Source organism: Giraffa tippelskirchi, chromosome 10 (assembly GCF_054371585.1).
Source record: "Giraffa tippelskirchi isolate mGirTip1 chromosome 10, T2T-mGirTip1v1.2.pri, whole genome shotgun sequence".
Taxonomy (NCBI): domain Eukaryota; kingdom Metazoa; phylum Chordata; class Mammalia; order Artiodactyla; family Giraffidae; genus Giraffa; species Giraffa tippelskirchi.
In genome coordinates this window covers 147,991,270-148,007,157 of record NC_137284.1, presented here as the reverse complement: position 1 = coordinate 148,007,157, position 15,888 = coordinate 147,991,270, and the positions used below count along the sequence as shown (strand labels likewise).

The 15,888-nt window shown below is 49.8% G+C and overlaps 1 protein-coding gene and 1 pseudogene across 2 annotated transcripts in view; both read right to left on the bottom strand.

Annotated features, from left to right (window-relative positions):
• TMEM178B (transmembrane protein 178B) overlaps window positions 1-15,888 on the bottom strand; it is a 385,563-nt gene that overhangs the window by 26,077 nt on the left and 343,598 nt on the right. The window contains exon 3 of the mRNA XM_081534345.1: window positions 6,986-7,123. Coding sequence (XP_081390471.1) covers window positions 6,986-7,123 — 138 coding nt within the window. The remainder of the gene's footprint in view (window positions 1-6,985; window positions 7,124-15,888) is intronic.
• LOC145523640 (holocytochrome c-type synthase pseudogene) lies at window positions 12,189-13,230 on the bottom strand (annotated as a pseudogene). The gene has a single exon (XR_014066802.1). The product of XR_014066802.1 is annotated as a holocytochrome c-type synthase pseudogene (transcript).

Below are 15,888 nucleotides of genomic sequence, written 5' to 3'. Positions count from 1 at the left end.
GAAGGGTAATCTCAACCATCACACGTCACGGGGCTAGCAGGTACCCTTGAAATGACGTGATGAAAATGGCACCTTACCTGTGTGATTTTCTTCCCCAAACCCATAACCCAGTCTAATCACTAGAAGAAAACCAGATAAGGTCCAACAGAGGAGCATCCCACACTACACATGAATTCGCAGTATTCATTGTTGTGTCCACAATACGCAGTGTTCCTCATATACTCAACTGGCAAGGTCATTAAAAACAAGGGAAGTCTGAGAAATGGTCACAGTCAAAAGGAGCCCAGTGAGACATGACAACATAGTGGGAATTTTTGGAAGGGACTCAGAAACAGAAAAAGGGCATCGAGTAACAACAGAAAAAGGAATAAAAACAACTAACTATGGACATTCATTAACTGTAATAAATGTATTGTACTAAAATAAGATGTTAATAACAGGGAAAACTGTGTTCAAGGGCAAAGGGGGATATGTGAGTTCACTGTACTATTTGCTCAATTTTTCCGTAAACCTAAACTGTTCTAAAAAAGAAAGTCTATTTAAAAAAAAGAATCTGAAGGTCAGAGATGGAAGGAGTCACAGACTCTCTCTGCTCCTGGCTTTGCACAAGCAAGCTTTCATGAGTCTTACAACTGCAGGAAATGAATTTTGCCAACAGCATCATGATCTTGGATGAGGACCCTGGTCTCAGATGAGACCCCAGCTTGGGTGGATACTTGGACTGTAGACTGCGGAGACCCCGAGCGGAGAATCCAGGCAGTTAAGCCTACCTGGAATTCTGATTCAGGGAAACTGTGCAAGATAACAAGGGTTGCTGCTTAAAAAAAAAAAAAAAAGCAACCCAAATCAAAATGCAGTGACAATAAACATGTCATAGAGTAGTGGGCGTGCTGTAGAAAATTAATTCAAATGCAGAGAGTGACTGGGCAGCTTTGTAAACTGGGTGGTTGAGGCAGCCCTCTCTGAGGGGGCAGCTCTTCATTCGGGATCTCAATCCTAAGAGGAGCCGGTCACGAGGAAACATGGGGAAAGCACTGTGGGCAGAGACCAGGCAGCTCCAGAACCAGGCGGTGAAACTGTGAGATCCAGGAGAGAGGCAGGTGGTGTGGCCAGAGTAATGTGAGCATGGGGGAGGGGACAGGAAGGGAGTCGAGGGAGGGAGAAAGAGTCAGATTAAATGGGATCTCCCCATGGACTGAAGGCTGGGTGCTCCCAAATTCACATGGTGAAACACTAACCCCTACGGTGATGGTACTAAATGGAGGGGCTTTTGGGAAGTGATTAGGTCATGAGGACAGGACCCTCGTGAATGGCATTAGTGACCTTTCAAAGAGGCCCCAGAGAGCTCTCTTGACCCTGCCATCATATGAGAACACACACGAAGGTACTATCTACGACGTCTATGAATCAGAAAGCAGGTTTTCCCCAGACACTGGATCTGCCAGAACTCCCTGCCATCATATGAGAACACACAAGGAGGTACCATCTATGACGTCGGTAAACCAGAGAGAAGGTTCTCTCCAGACACTGAATCTGCCAGTGCCTTGATCTTGGACTTCCTGGCCTCCAGAATAGCAAGAAACAAATTTCTGCTCTTTATAAGTCACCCAGTCTCTGGTATTTTGTAATATGACCCCAAGCTAACTGAGATAGCCTCGGAAGAAAGGTAAGAAGTTTGGATTTTAAGTTCAAGAGTAAGTTTTTGGCACACTGGTAGTAGATAAGTGAACATCTGATTTATAGTTTCAAAAATATTATGCCAACTGCTCTGTGAAGGACTGATTGCCGGGTACCAGTCTACACAGGAGGCTCCAGCGTCAACCTCGATGAAAGCTCATGGCAAATGATGGATGTCTTCCAGGAGTGTGGGAGGATATGGCAGAGGAGTGCTGAGGGGGTGGGGCACGGGCTTTAGATGTTCCCACCCATTTGTAGACCTGTGTCCACGAGGCGGCTCTAGATGCACCCGGTGAGTCAATTACAAGTGATCCTAGCAGTCATCTGCTCCCTCGCCACGCTGTCCTTCCCCCTATGCCATCCTGTCCCTGTACATCTGAATCTCACTGGTGATTCAACCAGACACTTGTTTCTGGCAGTCGCACCCAAATGCTGCTGTGCCAGTCTGAGCTAGATTCTCCCCAGAGGCCTTGCCAAAGGGGAAACTGGATTCCACCCACCACCCCCGCCCTCCTGGCCCGACAGAGCTGCCGTACTTAACTAATTGCCTCCTCCGGGTTGAGTGTTAATTAAACAATTTGTTGCTAGTCATCTCCTGAGGTGCAGGGCGCCCTCTCTTTAAGCCTGGAAATAGTTAAATCCTGGAAAAGAGAAGCACCCAGTGTGGGCCACCCCCATTCATGTGGGAACAGATAAGAGACTGTGGATAGAACCTCTTATTTTGGCCCCGGCAGGGTCATCTACAGTCAACTGCAATTCTATCTTTGGACTCTCCACTTTCAATTTACCTGTTTTACTCTTACTGACCCCTTCTTTCCACCTGCTCACCACACCACCCCCACACCCATGCCCAGCCAGCTTGGGAGCCCTGTGGTGGTCGGTCAGGTCCCCAGTAGCTGTTCTCACTGGCCATCCAATCAAACCCCTTGGGCACTAGTCTGTGTTCAGCTATAGACTGAGCCAATCTGGGTGGTCCATCTAGTCAAAGCTATGGTTTTTCCAGTAGTCATGTATGGATGTGAGAGTTGGACTATAAAGAAAGCTGAGCACCAAAGAATTGATGCTTTTGAACTGTGGTGTTGGAAAAGACTCTTGAGAGCCCCTTGGACTGCAACCAGTTCATCCTAAAGGAGATCAGTCCTGGGTGTTCATTGGAAGGACTGATGTTGTAGCTGAAATTCCAATACTTTGGTCACCTGATGCGAAGAACTGACTCACTGGAAAAGACCCTGATGCTGGGAAGGATTGGGGGCAGGAGGAGAAGGGGACGACAGAGGATGAGATGGTTGGATGGCGTCACTGACTCAATGGACATGAGTTTGAGTAAACTCCAGGAGTTGGTGATGGACAGAGAGGCCTGGTGTGCTGTGGTCCATGGGGTCACAAAGAGTTGGACACGACTGAGCGACTGAACTGAACTGAACTGAATCTGGGTGAGAGGTAAAGCCATGGGACATTTTGGTCACAAATATCTACAGTTTGAGGGACAGCTTTGCCATGTTCGTAAGGTGGCTGTCAGAGGGAGCTGACTCTCCAAGCCTTTCCATGGGTCACCCCCAGAAGAGGAACTCCTGGAGGACAGGCACCAGTCAGGTTCTGGTTCTGGGAGTAGTTGGTGCTGACATGTTTCTTCATGACACACAGAGTCTTCACAACAAGGCTTTGTCTCTGGACGAACACCTCACCTCTCAGCAACTCTGTGCTGAGCAGGGACAGGGAAGCACAGCTTCCACTCTGAGTCTGCTCCCTGCCAGGCTCCAAACTAAACCAGACTCCTGGGGTCAGCAGGCAGCAGCTGCTCTCGGCATCGGGACCACCACCCTCCTCCCACTCCCCTTACCGTGACTGTGTCTGGCTTCCTCGGCACGCATGCCAACTAAGTCTCTCAAGTCGTGTCCGACTCTTTTTGACCCTATGGACTGTAGCCCGCCAGGCTCCTCTGTCCATGGGGATTCTCCAGACAAGAATACTGGAGTGGGCTGCCATGCTCTCCTCCGGGGATCTTTCCAACCTAGGGATCGAACTCATGTCTCTACGTCTCCTGTGTTGGCAGGTGGGTTCTTTACCACCAGCGCCACCTGGGAAGGCCTCCTTGGACAGGGCACTCGTTTGAAAAGGGAGAAGGTACCCTCCCCTACCTAGAGCTTCAATTTCCCCCAAAGACCAGGGATCAAGGGATCAGCTCTTAGTGGCTTTGTCCTTCTTTCTCACCTCTTGGGGCCCGTCTGCTGGTCACCATGAGATGTGTGGACACCCCTCCCCTCCCCAGCGTCTTGTTACCTGTGGACACAGGTAACAAAGCTCCAGGGTGGACGAGATGGCTCTGCTCTAACAGAACAATCCTCCCATCAGCACTAAGCAGCTCTCGGGATAGTGGCTCCCCTGAGTTCTTCTGGATGTTGCCATTTTATCATGAACTATGGTTTTTCCATTTAAAAGAAGGGCGGCCAGGAGTACGTATGCTGGGAAAGCAGGTTTAGGAAAGCAGGTTTAGCTGGGACGCTTAGTGATCAGGGCTCAGATGGGCCTCCAGGATAATAACCCATGCCCTGTGACAGCACTGCCCTGTCTGATGCGGCCTAAGAACTTGAGAAGCAGTCATAAAATGGGGGGGGGGAGTCGGGGAAGGAAGAAGACAAATCCTGAGAGGCCTTCCCAACTAGTTCATCCCCAGAACCGGGACAGTTCAGAGCTGGAGGACTCTTAAAAGTCACCGGTTCCCCCACCTCTCCCCTCGCTTACTGCACGTTAGGGTCACCTCAAGTGTTTGGCTTGGATGAGTCTGGGCGAGGCCCCAGCATCAGTATGTTAAAAAGCCCTGCAGGCGATTTGACTGTGCAGTGATTACAAACCACTAACCAGGGCTTCCCTGGTGGCACAGTGGTAAAGAATCTGCCTGCCAATGCAGGGGACACAGGTTGGATCCCTGATCCGGGAAGATGCCACATGTCTTGGAGCAACTGAGCCCCTGCACCACAACTACTGAGCTTGTGCTCAGCCGCTGTGGCTCCCGGGTCCGAGGGCCCTAGAGCCTGAGCTCCACCTCAAGAGAAGCTGAGCACTGCAACCAGCGAGTAGCCCCTGCTCTCTGCAACTAGAGAAAAGGCCAAGCAGCGATGAAGACCCGGCACAGCCGAAAGTAAAAAAAAAAAAAAAAAAAAAAAAAAAGAGCCACTAACCAGGAGGAAGGGGATCAACACTGTCACTCACTCCCCTGTGGGGAGGGGTCTCAGGTCCCCCGTCCAGCCTGAGGGCTTTCACGTGGCATCCAAGAGCCCTAGGCTTCTGGTGATGCCCCAGCAAATGGGGTGGTGGGGTGGTGGAGGGCCCCAGGCACCCTCCTGTCCCCCACCCTCTTCTGGGAGAGAGTTCCCACCCAGGTCTCAGGTGAGTGGGGAGTGTCCTGGGGTGTGGTGTGTGGCTGGCCTGCAGAGATCAGCCGGGCCCCACACTGTCTCTGTCTGGAAGTTGTCAGAGCTGGAAGGCTCAGCACCTGGTGGGATGCAAGGAGGGCTGGCCTGGAGGGATGGGAGAGGGGGCAGTGTGCGGGGAGGAGGGAGCACCTCGGAAGAGCACCTCGGAAGAGCGGGGATGAAAGAGTGTCAGCTCCCAGGGCTCCCAGATTCCTGCTCTGCCCGAGGCCTGTTTGCTCAGCTTTTCGCGGATTCCTGGGAGGCCTCTCTAGAGCCTTAGAAAAGCCCCGTTTTACTGGAGCCCATCTTTGTACAACCACAAGAGCCTTAGAGAGGACACGCACTACAAACAGAGCCACTCCACTTTGATCTTTTCATGTTTCGGGGTCCACGGAAGATTTTTGACTGGAAGGTGGAAACGAAAAAGATTCTGCACTGCTAAAACCAAGCACGGACATCCCAGGCCGAGTGTGACCCTTGCTTCAGTGAGGAGAACGCCCAGGGAACAGAAAAGGTGGTGGAGCTGGTTTTGGGGGGGGCCCTGTCTCAGCGGGGGATGGAAGGAAGGAGGAGGGAGCTGCCCCTGTCTCTCCCTCCCCTGGCTTCTGCCTCAGTCCGGTTGGGACCCACAGGGGAGGTGGTGTTGGGTGGCGATGGCTCACTCTGGTGACAGAGAATTTGAGATTTGGGATGTCTGTTCCTCCAGGGCATAAGGATAAACAGTCCAGCACCAAGTTGAACCCAACAATTCTCCTCCTTCTCTCCCAACCCACAGCTCACTGCCCCCAGATCTCTCTGTCTGCCCAGGACAGCCGCGTCCAATCTCCAGCGGGATACCCCACCTCCCCACCTCCTGGGCCTGATCAGAGATCCCAAGTCAGGCAGTTCACGTGGTGTCCGCCATCTAATTAACGCTGGTTTCCGTGCATGGGACTCATTATTGCTGTTGTTCAGTTGCTCAGTCATGTCCGACTCTCTGGGACCCCATGGTCTGCAGCACGCCAGGCCTCCCTGTCCTCTCCATCTCCCGGAGCTTGCTCAAACTCATGTCCATTGAGTCGGCGATTCCATCCAACCATCTCATCCTCTGTCGTCCACTTCTCCTCCTGCCCTTACACATTTCCTTGTATACATGTTCAATTCCTTCCACACAAGCCCAATTCCCCCTCTTCCTAACTCCATGCAATTTGTCCATCCACCTCTCTCCAAGGAGTGCCCTGTGAAGGGCACACTCACGGGTAGCGTTCGCTTTGGAGGCTCAGACCAGGAGACCAAAAAGCACACTTGAACTCTTCAGGGAGAAAAGAGGCTGTACAGACTGTGAATGAGCTTTTACTTCCCACGGACGAGAACCTGTTGCCTCAGAGCTACATAAGCTCTGCTTATGGACCACCTGTCAAAGGGCTGGACTGGTCCTATGGCCACAGCAGTAACAGAAGGTGAGAGAGACACGTGACAGAAGGTTTGGCCTTGTCCCACCAGCTTTAGAGCCTCATTGGAAATGGGAGCAGCAGCCGTGGGACCCATGAATCAAGGGTGGAGGTAGGCTTTTGAAGAGAAAACTGTCCAGACAGCAGTTGCCTCCCGCCCCACAGTATATAGCATGTACACACTATGTGCTCAAAATACCCAGGTACCTCCTGGGTTCACACTTGCTCCATATCCGACACCTGTTTCAATGCCATCACCACCGTCTCTTGCACACCAGGTGGGAGACCCCCGAGGGCAAGGACCAGCAGTAGTGAGCGGCTAAGAGGAACTCAAAACACACTGCTGGAATGAGTGAAGGAAAGGGGCCCCACCATGGAGTCTGGGCCTCCATCCTCATGTCCACCAGCTGTTCTCTCAGAATGCCAGTAACCAGAACCTCCCAGCCCGCCGCCCCCAAGCCTTACCTCCCATGAGGAAGAGCAGGCCAGCTACATACTGCATAAGGCCTCGGTCCCAGCAGCAGCCCAGCACGCCGATGATCCAGCCGAAGAGGATGATGGCCACCGCCATGCCCATGAAGCCGGCGGTCATCCTGCGCAGGTCTGCAGGGAAGCAGGTGGGTACCAGTTAGCAGCAGAGCCTGGAACTCAGGGCCCAGTGTACCCCAACCTTGGGCCAGGGAGAGAGGGCAGGGCACCACAGGGGCAGGGAGGCCACCTGCTCTTTGCAGACAGGTTGGCACAACCAAGCTTCCTTTGCAGAGGACAGAGTTCCCGATGGCAACCGTATTTGTTGTTTAGTTGCTCAGTCATGTCCGACTCTTTGCAACCCCATGGACTCACCAGGCTCCTCTGTCCAGGGATTTCCCAGGCAAGAAAATTGGAATGGTTTGCCATTTCCTTCTCCATGGGATCTTCCAGACCCAGGGATCGAACCCAAGACTCCTGCATTGCAGGCAGATTCTTTACCCCTGAGCCAGCTGGGAAGCCCCAGTGACCATAACCTTGAGTGCAAACCCAGCTAGGACAGCCTGGTCCATACGCGGAGGGAGAGATCACCACCATAATAGCTGCCATTTCCTCTGCATTCCCTCCTTTGTGCTGGGTGCAGCACTGTGCTTCCCAAGCATCTCTCCCAACTTTCTATCTAAGACAGCTATCATCTTTATCCCTATCTGAAAAATGGAGAAACCCACGGAAAGCCTACAGAGAGTGGAGGACACAGCATCAAACCCAGATCTGTGCGGCTCCCGGGTCCTAACCCAGCATCACTCACTCTTCAGGGAGGTGAGAACAAGACAAACGGGCCCTTAGAGCTGGGCTGGGTCTTGGCACTTGCCAAGAACTCTGTCCCTCCCATGCAGGGTTTGCTGGTCACCCAGAAGGTCAGGGGTGTAGAAGAAGCGGTATGATGTTCCCCATCCTCCAGCCTGACTCCGGGAGGCTCAGCTTCCCCCGCATATGTGGTTGCAGGGTGGGAGCCATGCTTCCCGCTCTCAGGTTGAACCCTGAGGAGGCCCTCTCAGCTTTCCTGATCAGGCCTTTCTCTGTCCATGCTCTGCCAACCTGCCAGACAAAGCCTGTCATGCAGGGGGAGGAGGGCTGTCTGGAAAGGTGATTTTTTAAATTAGTTTTTATTGGGGTATCGCTGCTTTACAGGGCTTCCCTGATGGCTCAGTGGTAAAGAACCCATCTGCCAAGGTAGGAGACATGAGCCGTGGGTTTGATCCCTGGCTCGGGAAGATCCAATGGAGGAGGGCATGGCAACCCACTCCAATATTCTTGCCTGGAGAATCCTATGGACAGAGGAGCCTGGAAGGCTATAGTCCACAGGGTTGAAAAGAGTTGGACCTTAGTGAAGTGACTTAGCACGTGAATGCTGTGTTAGTTTCTGCTGTAGGTGAAGTGAATCAGCTATATGTTTACATGTATCCACTTTTTTTTCTTTTTGGATTTCCTTCTCATTTAGGTCTGGGAAGGTGGAATTTTTAGCAGAAGGGAGATGGCAGGGCTGCTGATATGTCTCTGTCAGCCTCACTCAGCATCTTGCTAAGCTTCCTCCCAGCTCCAGCCCTACCCTCTGGTGTGTCCCCCTGACCCACCCTACCTGCTGCACACTCCTTCCCTGGAATCTGGCTTTCTTCCTTCTGGGTAACACCCCCAATCAGGCTCCACACAGGAGCCATTTGTCTGGTCTCTGCCCTGGGGGATGGGGACTGCAGAGTAGCCTGGAGACCCCGTGGACATTCCCTTCTCTCGAAGGAAGGGAAGGAGAATGAGGAGGTGAGGGGGGGGGGCCACCGGACAGCAAACTACATGAGTCCCCCCATCCAAGCAAGCACGGATGGTCTCTTCTCATCCCTGGGGAAACAAGCACCCAGGTTTCTGTGGGGAGCACCTCTGTGCCTCTCTCGCACTCCAGTCTCCCAGTCGGCAGAGTAAACAGAGGATCCCGGGCACAGTCTGGCTTGAGACCCCCTGCCCCTCCCCATGCCCCTTGTCCTGACACTGGAGATCAGACCCTGGCAGCCCCCTCCTCAACCCCCGGGGCGGAAGTTGGCTGGGGGGTGGGGAGGAGAACAGCAGGTGAGCCTCCCCGTGATGAAGGGGGCCTGACAGGGCCCTGCCACAGAGGCGGACATTCACAGAGAGCCACGAGCAGGTTCCCGCTCTACTGAGTTCTCCTGGGTCCTTCCCACCCCTGCTGACCCCGGAGTGCCAGCCCAGCAAGAGAGCAGTCACACCTGTTACAGTCACTCCCGTGCACTGCCAAGGAGGCCTAATTATCAGGCTGCACTGATGGCTCAGACCGCTAAACACGCCAGAGGGAACTTTGCTGAGGACGCGTTAGATCCCAGCTCTCAAATGTGTGCCAGGCTTCCTGCGTGGGCTCCGTGCTCAGGCATTCACAGCTGGCTGGAAAGAAGGGAGGACCTTCCTGCCAGTTGGACCGCACCCCTTTTCTTTCAACTGCCTATGGTCACCCTGGCCCTTCCATCTTCCCATGGCCATGAGCCTTAGTCCCTTGGCCCCTTTTTCCTTTGTCACCACAACAGACTCCAAGCAGCCAGCTCTGGGCTGCCTCCTTGGTGGAAAAAGGTCCCCTCTCGACCCCACTGGGACTGATTCCTGGCCATGGGATGCTCTCTGCCACGGGGGGCTCATCCACTCCCCACTGCCATCAAGGGCAAGGAGGTGGTGGGAATGGGAGATGAGAGGCCAGGGTATTTTTAGTCTAAAGGAGATTTATTTATATCCCCTTAAACAGCTCAGGAAATTTCTCTTCTATGCCCCTGTGAAACCATGGACTTCCTTCTCAGTAACAGGGGGGTTTCTAGGAAGACTCTCCTAGAATTTCTAGGAAGAATCCCTAGTGGCACTAGAGAGGACAGCCCTGCAGAAGCCACAGAGCCCCTTCCTGCAGCACCTGGTGGGTACCGGCCCCTGGGCTACGCAGACCCAAGGGAGCAAAGGTGCCGCCTGGGGTACTGGATAGCGGGTCCCTGTGAGCTCTGTGTACTTGGGCTGGGGATGGAGAAGAGGGGTGGGCAGGAAAACGGAAATGCAAATCATTATAAGACAGAAAGATATTGCTGCTGGAGGAGGAAAGCCAAGTGCTTCACTTAGGGGAAAACAGAGCAAAAGGCAGAAACAGAAATGGAGAGAATAATTCCTCTTCCAAAAGCCCTGAGACAGACAGCAGCCATCTGCGTTCCCAGGTCAGGGAAGGCTGTGCCTCCAGCACAGACTGTGTGTACTCTGCTGTCTCCCAAAGGCTTTGTCCATAAAAACTGAGGGTCAGGCTAAGTTGTTGTTCTAGAAAGAAGGATGAAAACCAGAGGTCAGGCCTGAGCATTTTCACTGACGTGAGAGGATATTCACCACCACCCGGTGAGCCTGATTTTGCTAGAGCCATGTACATAGAGCTGTTTATTCTGCTCTCAGACCCACATGGTAACTCAGGGCAGCTGCAGCAACAACTTAAAGGTAGGCAGGACAAGAAATATTCCTATTTTACAGGATTTAGAGAAGTTAAATAATTTATTGATCAACAGTCTCAAACCAGTGAACTAAAAAGCAATGAGTTGGGTTACTGAGTTGTGTGGGAAAATAAAATTAATAATCTAATTAAAGACCTACAGGATCATCATCACAGATGGAAAAAATGTAACTAGCATTTTTCCTCCCAAATAAAGCCAGGATTAGAGTTACAAGATTTTTTTAAAAGACAGAAATTCACATGGAAGGGGAAACCAGAAAAGAAGATGGCAACAACAGAAGACTGGAAGCTACAAAACTGAGGGACAGTATAATTTCTCAACAGACCTAACAAGCCAAGACCAGAGCCAGCAGAGGGGTGGGAGGGGAAGCTGAAAACCATCCTGCCAAATCCCCAAAGGCTCAGGAATTGGCATTAATCACTATGCATCAGGAAGTCAAGCAGAGGGGAGGGGGATAAAACAAGGATTTCGAACAAGTTGTTTGGGATGGAATGAGAACCCTAGCTCCCCTCAGCCACTCCACCCCTCTGAGGACTAACTCCTTTCCCCCACCCCCAGGGTGGAGAAGGAGTACTTAGGACTGGGAGTCGATTAGCTCAGGTGACGGCTGGTCAGCACAACTGAGGGTCATTGCACACAGGGCAAGGAAGTGTCTGTGCACCTACAGAATGTTGATTGCTTACCCTTGAGACCCCAGACCTCTTCTGCCTGGTTCCCAGAAGCGGACTGCCGTGCCTTTGCCCTGTAGCCTGGAAGCTGGGAGAGACCTTTCTGGTGATGACCAGCACACAAGAAAATATCTAGACACATTACTATTTGTGTGTGTGGTGGGAGGCAGGGAGGCACAAGCAGTCCCTCCATCTACAGGGAAGCTTCCCATTGACAAGCCCACTGCCTACTCAGGGCTTTCAGGCAGCCCCAAATATTAAGAAAATCTATAAGCTGGAAGAAAAAGAACTTGAAGAAACAAACTGCAAGGAGGAGAAATAAAAGATTATTATTGGAAATATAAATCAAAATCACAATGAGATATCATATCACACCTGTCAGAATGGCCATCATCAAAAGACCACAAATAACAAATGTTGGTGAGGATGTACAGAAAAGGGAATTCTTGTACACTGTTGGTGGGAGTGTAAATTGGTGCAGCCACTGTAGAAAACAGCACGGAGTTTTCTTAAAAAAACTAAAAATAGAATTACCCTATGACCCAGCAATTCCACTCCTGGGTATATATCTGAAAAAACAAAAACACTAAATTTGAAAAGATACATGTACAAGGCTCATAGCAACATTATTTGCAATTGCCAAGATATGGAAGCAACCTAAGTGTCCATCAACAGATGAATGGATAAAGAAAATGTGATATATATATGTGTGTGTGTGTGTGTGTGTATACATATATATGCTGCTAAGTCGCTCAGTCGTGTCCAACTCTTAGCGACCCCACGGACTGCAGCCTCCCAGGCTCCTCCGTCCATGGGATTTTCCAGGCAATAGTACTGGAGTGGGCTGCCATTGCCTTCTCCGAATTTAAAATGATGTGCCATCAATTGCAAGGTACAAACGGAACTCAAAAGAGCACGTGCTGAGTATCCTTTGCTAAGTAACATGGAAGGTAGGACGACCCTCCTGGACATCCCTGTTACATCAGGAGCGCAATTCAGTTTGGGGAAAATAGTTTAATGTACTTCTCAGAAAAACAAATTGTTTCTATTTTCTCATCTCTGACAAAGCAGTGGTTAGGAAGTCCAGCGCCACCAGGCCACCTTCATCCGGTCCCATACGGCCGAGAGCGAATCCAAAGCGGGCCGCACGTCCAGGATGGTGAACTGGTAGTCTTGGTTGACCTCACCACCGTCGTAGTAGTCAATGATGTATCTCACTTCCGTCCCGCAACGGTTGATGATCCAGTCATGCCTGTCGAAAGGCAGCTCATACCCCATCCAGGAGCGAATTCTTGCCCGTGGCGAATACTCTTTCGCTTTGCCTCCAAACCGGACCAGGGATGGACCACAAGGACACTCGGCAGCGTGAAGGGCTTCCCATTTCAAAATCTCTTTCCAAGCTTGCTCGTTATTCTGGTTGTGAATCCTAATGATATTATACATGTCTTTCTGACTAATATCCTCATCCTTCCATTTCCACCCTTTCCTTAGCATCGCATTCCAGAACATCTGTTCAGAAGGATAAACCCACTTTTTATCTGAATCTGCCCTCGGAATAGACGATTCCTCTCTCACAGTAGATAGTGGAAATGGCTGGTCGGGTGCTGGTGTCTGATTAGGTGGTGGCATCAGGTTAGAAGGATCCAGGTTCTCCTTCTTCTCCGCCTTGGCGCCGGTGATGGGACACTGCACGTACTCATAGGCGCTCTCCTGGTGTGCAGGCACAGAGTTTGTTTTGCTCCCACAGGTTGAGTCCGATGGCTCGGCACTCACTGGACAGCCTTTCACTTTCCCTTCATGCATTGGGCATCCAGACGTTGGGGCTGCTGTCTGATGATCTGAAGCAGCAGGGGTAGCGGTCTGAACCGAAGCAGCAGGGGTAGATGCAGACAAGCCCATGGTGGGACTCGTAGTGTTGAATCCAAGCAATTCTGACTCCTGTACCCGGCTGCTGGTCCCGCCTCTAACCGCCATTCCGGCGCGGAGTGGCAGCAAACCGCCACCACTACCTTCCCCTCCCCTCGTTTGGTCACCGTTGCCCGGGTCACCGCCGGCTCTCGCGGTGTATATACATATATATACATACACACATATATATACATATACATATATGTATATACATATATATACATACACACATATATATACAAACACACACAATGAAATACTATTCACTATTCCATAAAAAATAACAAAAGTTTTCCATTTGCAGCAACATGGATGGATTTGGAAGGCATTATGCTCCAAGTGAAACAAGCCAGAAAGAGAACAACAAATACTGTATATCACTTATAGTGGAATCTGAAAAATACAACAAACTAGTAAATATAACAAAAAGAAACAGACTCAGATATATAGAACAAACTAGTGGCTATCAGTGGGGGGATAGGAGGGGGTACAGGGTTGAGGGGTGGGGAAACAAACTACTGGGTGTAGATAAGCTAAAGGACACACTGTATTTACAACAGGAGGAATGCTGTCAATATTTCATAATAAATGTAAATGGAAAATAATCTTTAAAAATTGTATTAAATTCTTAAAATAAAATTTTAAATCAATATAAATATCCCCAAGAGACAAGAGAAGAAACATAGTTTGCTTCCATGAAATAAGAACTAGAGACTATAGAAAAAGATTCTCTGAAGAACAAAAATAACACCTTATAATACTGGAATCAAAAATCATTGAAATTTATATTATAAAATCCATTCTAATTTATGCAGTGAGAGTCTTATCTTGTTCTAAAATATTTAGGAGTCTTACAAAATGCACACAGTACAAGGAAATGAAGGAAAGAAAAAATAAAGAAATAAAAGATGAAGCCAGATATCACATTCTCACATAAAATTTGGACCTGAGGTCCTTAGGAAGGTTATTATAGTCACCATATTTGTATTTAAGGCATTAGATATTATTTTCATTATCTTTAAATCTTTGTTGCTTTTTATTTGTATTTGAGAAAAGCCCAAAGGCCACTCTGCCTATGGAATGACTGACATATTGATGGCCCCATTCCACCCCACCTGTGTTACTGCTACTGCTACTGCTAAGTCACTTCAGTCGTGTCCGACTCTGTGCAACCCCACAGACGGCAGCCCACCAGGCTCCTCCATCCCTGGATTCTCCAGGCAAGAATACTGGAGTGGGTTGCCATTTCCTTCTCCACATCTGTGTTATCCTATGTGTTAATTTTATTTCTTTAGGAGTGAGAAATTGCCTTTTTAAATTCTTTGTGATTGTTCACTGTGCAGTACTTTGCACCTGGGAATTTATACAACTTGCACAGTTAACCACTGAATGATGAGGGGGTTAAGAGGCGCCAACCCTCCGCACAGTGGAAAATCCACTTATAACTTGCAGTCAGCCCTCTGTACACTTACAGAAGATGGAAAGTTCTACATCCAGGGATTCAGTCAACCACTCATCTTGTACTACTGTTGCATGTACTCTTGAAAGCGAAAGTGAAGTGAAAGTTGCTGAGTCGTGTCTGACTCTTTGCAATCCCATGGACTATACAGTCCATGGACTTCTCCCGGCCAGAAGACTGGAGTGGGTAGCCTTTCAAAATACCTGCAAATAAGTGGATCCAAGGAGTTCAAACCTGTGTTGTTCAAGGGTCAACTGTTATTTCTTTCCCCATCTCTTCCTGCTTTTTTGTAGAAAGAAGGGGAGAGGGAAGGGGAAGCAGAAAACCAAACTCATCCATCCGAAGCCTTGGAAAAATACTATGCAGGGTCAGACAAAGAATAATCCCCTTAGAAAGAATTTGGAACGTTGAGTTGGACTCTGTAGGGAAAGGCTGAGATAAAGAAAAATCTTCCCATGAATCCTGTTGGGTTTGAGTCTAATATCTGTCTTCCATGATCCTAATGTTTGAGAGTCTAGTGTTCAAAATGACAAAGGCGCATTCTAATCTTTTCAGAAAAAGAACACTGACAGACAGCACAGTGAAAAGGAGTGGGCAGAGGGGGGTGGATGATGAGGGTGGTGGAGGAAGAATGGCCAGGAGAACCATCAGATACAACCAGAAAAAACAGTTCTCCCTCGTGGAAAAATTTTGATTTTGAAGTTTACACTCCTATTAACATTTAAATTGAAAGGTATTGCTTGCAACTCTACATGGGAAACCAGGACATCTGCATTTAAATAAACACTACTCAGAGAAGGAAAATATATGTGGGCTATGAATCTCTTTCTATTTGCTCTTTAAAGACCTTGTACAAAAAAACTGATGAGGATGGGAATATTTTTCTCATTCAAAAAACAGAAATGGTGAGGGTAGGTCTGAGTTAGAACTTGCTGGTCAGTGAAGACAGGAGATGGGAGGGCGGACACTATGTTAATGGTCCAGGGTCAAGAGCCTGGAAACCAACAAGGTCACGGTCCTCCTCTGCTGGCCACAAGGGACACCTCTGGGTGACAGAGGTGCTGCCTTGGCTACAAAGATGGAAGAGCATCAGCTGCCCTGGGAGCTAGGCACAAATGTGCAAATTAATTAGTCCCTTTGGGGTTCAAGGAGACAACTGAAGGGCAGAGGATGGTGGTGAGGACAGAACTCGGTGTTCTTGTCCCCGGGGGTCAATCTAGAAAGTAAGAAGTGGAGAGAAAGGGCGGGCAATGAGCATGTTAGCTGTGGCATCAACTCAGGACAAGCTGATTCACAGGGGAAGGAATATTCCAAGAACCAATTATTGCAGAG